This window comes from Diadema antillarum, unplaced genomic scaffold (assembly GCF_040938485.1).
Source record: "Diadema antillarum isolate AM-2024a unplaced genomic scaffold, OU_Dant_1.0 seq00003256_RagTag, whole genome shotgun sequence".
Lineage (NCBI taxonomy): Eukaryota > Metazoa > Echinodermata > Echinoidea > Diadematoida > Diadematidae > Diadema > Diadema antillarum.
Window position 1 is genome coordinate 13,854 of NW_027273840.1, and position 5,228 is coordinate 19,081.

A 5,228-nucleotide genomic window follows, 5' to 3' on the forward strand; every position below is an offset into this window, starting at 1 on the left:
GTATCATAATTTCCAATTAACTCATCCTTTAAACATCTTGATTTTTTCCATATCAGTTTTCATCATGAAAATAATAATTCCAGCAAACCACTGAATTGCTTCTAAAACACGTTCATGTCAACAAACTGATAAAAAATTCTATTTTTTCAAACAACTGAAGTTTTCTTCACTTTTGACCCTGTTTTCGTCTCTTGCCACAACGTACACACTTATTTGTGAAATAATTTAAACAAAATTTGATAGTAAAATACTTTACTATCAAGGGATTACCTTAGTTTCGTGTATAACATTCAGATGATAAGAACCCTATAACACATTCATTAAGCATATCTATTTAGAAAAATGAATTTTTATTGATAGAATTATCATCCACACTAGCTACAAAATAGCATTAATTAACAGAGCTATATTCAGAACAAAATAATCTACAACATACTAACTTGCAGTGTAGACTGTAACACCACGAGAAATATCCATCATTCTCAAAGCACACACTTCATCATCAAAACATATATGTTTGAAACTAGCATTATAATTTCATATCGCTCACTTAACTGATGAAGTTGCATAACTACACAAAACCTTTCTTTTCTTATCCCAATGTCAAAGTTTTGTGCTCTCAACACAAATTTACATTAAATGTCAAATCTTGTTTGACTGCAACAAAAAATATCCAGATGAACATGATCAAATTCTCAATATTGACATCAAACTGATTTACCATTGATGATAATGGAAAATAAATCTATCCTGCAGCCAGAAGACATTTAACACAATCTGGTCTCCAATTCGACTCCCAGGGACCCCAAACTATTCTCTGAACATTTGCATGATCCCATATGTTGCGACACGGATTGTCGCCCCTACACGGATTGTCGCCTCCTGCTCGGGGCGACAATCCGTGACGGGCGTTGGCGGCACGGATTGTCGCCCCCGTCACGGATTGTCGCCTGGCGACAATCCGTGACGCCCTCGAAGCACATTTTGCTGGGTAATATCGTTCTGGACATAATCATTGAAGTACTAACACATAACTTACATGGCTACATCCATGCAAACATGCCATGTAAAAAGTCACGGTGAGGTTTCAAGGAAGTGTGTATGTGCGCGTGCACATGATAATTTAGTGTCCGTTTGTGTGTGTGTGTGTGTGTGTGTGATGGAAGAATGTGTTTATTATGTCAGTTTTTTGCGTATGTGTTTTTAGCTGCGCGTGGGGAGGGATACCTAGTAAGCTGTTGCTGGCATAAACGTTGATATTGATTTTCAGCAGCTTTGAATTTAATGAGTTTGTTTGGCAGATTTGTATATGAATTCGGAGTGGAGCTTGCGTGCGGGCGGATGCTGCTTTTCTGCATACGGTCCATTATGTCTTATTTATCAACCAGGGTTCGTACGGGTCATGGAAAACCTTGAAAGTCATGGAATTTGGCTTAGTCTATTTCCAGGCCTTGAATGTCATGGAAAACTGATATTTTGATGAAAATGTCATGGAAAGTCATGGAAATGCAAAAGAATTGTGACATTAATGTGATGTTTTGTGAGATATGTAAATGATAATAAACAAATGATTTCATATTTCAAACTTTACGTTTCTTTGTTATTATTGTAAAATAATTCAAATGCATTTGTGGTGATCGATTGTTGTTTGTCGGGCATTGTAAATAAACTACGGGATGTATGGTGTATGTGTAGCGTGATGATTCGTTGATTCTGCATACATGTACAGTACGTGTATACATGCGGTGATAAAGTGATGCAATGTGTGTACAATATAGCTCATGTACGTACGTAGTCCACTGCCTGAACTATGTGGCCGTGGAATTACAGTACATCGAACTGTCAAGACGCCGCGCCGTGAACACGAGTGTGGAGGAGAATACGTCGGGAGTCGCTGTCAGTTTGAAACCAAAATGCCGAGAAACTGTCATTTTATTGAAGCTTGGCTGAATAATTCAGCTTACAGCGAATGGATTATGAAAGTGAGTACAGATACAGGAATAGCGAGATGCAGTGTTTGCCAGTGTAATTTCTCCATACGCAACATGGGTGAAGCTGCGCTGAAGAGCCATGCGAAGAGTGACAAACACAAGACGAACATTCAAAATAAGAGTGAGTACCTTACAATATCTTCGATATTTTAGCCTGTCATATTTCTTTTTTTCAACGATATGTTATGTCTTTCAGATGTAATATTAATGTAGTTGGACACTGGATTGTTATGTTAAAAAAACAAACGAACAAAAATTATTCTTGTGATCGCCTTAATTTGCAAAGCCGCTGGCATGCGCTGGACCTGGGACTGCACTGGGCCGCAGCGGCTGGTGCGACCTGCTTGGCCGCTTACGCAGCTCTCGCACCCGCAAGCGGGAGCGTCCCGGGGCTATAGCGTGGCTGAAGGAGTCACTTGCAGGAAAAAAAATTGCAGGAAAAAAACATTGTAGGAAAAAAGCTTTTTTAACTTTGAACTACATTAGATTTCTGACAATTTAAGCGATATTGTTAATTTTAAAAATTACTTATGTCAAACGACAAATGGTGCATGTGCGTAATTAATCTAATGATATGGGAAGAAAGTCTAGGTCTATGTGTACCGAGATTTTTTTTCCCCTCTTTCTTATGTAATGTAGTTATATTATTCAGAGCCCCGAATCAAAAGTTAATGAGCCAATCTCAAAATGTGTTCATTTGTTCATGACAATGCACCATGGATTTGCTCTTGACTTATTCTTGTTTTGTTTTGTAGAATCAACAGTTCTCACAATCAACACATTCTTCAAGCCAAAACAACAGATGGGTTCATCAGTTCCATGTGTGCAATATTCTGATGCAAGTACAAGCGCTTGTGCTCCATCTTCCAAAGTAACACCTAGTCCAGTTGCCACTGTTGCTGCCAGAGAAGATACGCTGAAAGCAGAAATTCTATGGTGTCTGAAGTTAGTTGAAGACCATTTGTCATTCCATTCCTGTCATCATAACAACATCCTATTCCAGAGAATGTTTCCCGACTCTGCAATTGCTAAAGGGTTCCAGTTATCAGAAACAAAATGCCGGTACATAACTGTATTTGGTTTGGGCCCGTATGTGCAAGACCTCCTGTATGACAACATCAAGCAATCAAAGCACTATGTGATACTGTTTGATGAAAGTCTAAATCAGAAGCTGCAGAAAAAGCAGATGGACTTCCTCATCAGAACATGGCAGCATGGGCAAGTTTGTACTCGGTACTTGACGTCTGTGTTTATCGGACATGGCTCAGCTGTTCACCTGAAGGAAGAAATCAGTAAAGTTCTTCACACAGTTGGTTTGGACAAGTTACTGCAAATATCCATGGATGGTCCCAATGTCAATTGGAGGATTTATGATGACTTCACGCGACAGTACACTGCTGACTTGAACCAATCCATCCTGAATATCGGCTCATGTAGGCTCCATATAGTTAATGGAGCTTTCTTGACAGGTGCCAAGGAAGCTGAATGGGAGGTGGAAAGCTTTCTATCATCCTTGTACTACTTGTTTTCTGATTCCCCAGCCAGAAGAGAGGATTATCAGAAGATAACTGGAGATCATACCATGCCACTCAAGTTTTGCAAGACCCGATGGCTGGAAAACCTTCCTGTTGCCGAGAGAGCAATCAACATCTGGGAGAGTGTATGCATGTACGTAAAAGCAGTAGAAGAGAAGAAAATTCCTCACCCAAAGAACAAGTCCTTCGAAACTGTTCTGAAATGTACTCGCATACCAGATTTTGTGGCAAGACTGCACTTCTTCATATCAGTGGCAAAGCTGATTAATCCTTTCCTGACAGACTACCAGACTGATGCACCAATGTTGCCCTTCTTGGCTGAAGACCTCACTCGCATGCTTGCATCCGTTATGCAGCGATTCTTGAAGCTGGACAGGAACACCATAACTTCTCCTTACAAGATAATGCAGATAGATGTCAGTGATGAGGCCATTCAGCTTCCTTTGACCAAGATTGACATCGGATTCTACACTGAGAAGAAGCTGAAGGATCTGACAGGGAAAAAGATCATCAGTGACCGCCGAGTTCTTGAATTTCGCACACAAGCCAAGAAGTTTCTTGCTGCTATGACCCGGAAGCTTATTGAGCGATGTCCGCTGAAGTATGGTCTAGTGAGAAATTTGGGGTGCTTGAATCCTCGGAACATGGCGAGAGACAAGGACAACTCGATGACGAAACTGAAGCGGATGCCTAGCACCCTGAGTGACGAAAATAGGCTTGAGGACTCATGTGATGATATCATCAGGGAATATGTCGAAGCATGTGATGAGGCATCAACAAGTCCAGAGATGCGAGACTTCGATGCAAAGAAAGACAGATTGGACTCTGTCATGTGCCAGTTCCTTTCCGGGTCTTGGTATTCAACAATATTGAATGTAGTTCGCATGATGCTCATATTGTCCCATGGACAAGCCTCTATCGAACGAGAATTTTCCGTTAACAATGAAGTGGAGGAGGTCAACCTCCAAGGACAGTCGCTTGTATCATTGAGGGCCATTTACGACCATATCAAGCATGTCGGAGGTATTGACAACATCAAACTTGACAAGTCCATCATGTTGGCTGCATCTGCAGGTCGCCAGCGTTATCATATGTACCTAGACGATGAGAGGCGTAGCAAAGAAAAGGCAAAGAAAGAAGGGAAGCGAAAAGCGCTGATGGACAGTTTGGATGGACTTAAAGCCAAACAAATCAGACTGCAAGCGGATGTGAAGAGTCTCAATGCCTCAGCAGACAAGTTCGCTGAGGAAGCAGAGAACCCTGTCAACATTGGGAAATCGTTTCATCAGGAAGGAATGTGGTATCGGTTCGGGTGTGCGTCGGTATGTGGGAAGGGGGTTACATTTCGTTATTGCAAAAGTTTGTTATTCTGAAGGCTCATTCGTCCGAAGGCTCATTCGTCCGAAGGCTCATTATTCCGAAGGTTCGTTATTCCGAATTTCATTTTTGGATCAACGAACCTCTAGGTATAGGGAATTGTGTGTTTCGGATAAATGAAGCCTCGGAAAAAACGAAACTTCGGAAAAACGAACCTTCGTGTGTGTGTGTGTGTGTGTGTGTGTGTATGTATTTGGGTGGTTTGACAGATGTTGGTAGGATTTAATATTTAGGATAGATGTAGGCCCTAGATTTGTTTCGGTTGGGGAGGGGAGGGGTAGGTCGGGTTTTTTATGACTGATTTCATTCTGGATTTGTTTACTGT

General features: G+C 41.1%; 1 protein-coding gene across 1 annotated transcript; it reads left to right on the forward strand.

Moving 5' to 3' along the window:
• Positions 1-1,913: 1,913 nt before the first annotated feature.
• On the forward strand, positions 1,914-4,848 carry LOC139715310 (uncharacterized; the record flags this gene model as incomplete). Its single annotated transcript, XM_071626886.1, has 2 exons — positions 1,914-2,112; positions 2,747-4,848. Coding segments are annotated over exons 1-2 (2,301 nt in total), but the record flags the coding sequence as incomplete, so codon positions are not given.
• Between the last annotated feature and the right edge of the window lie 380 nt (positions 4,849-5,228).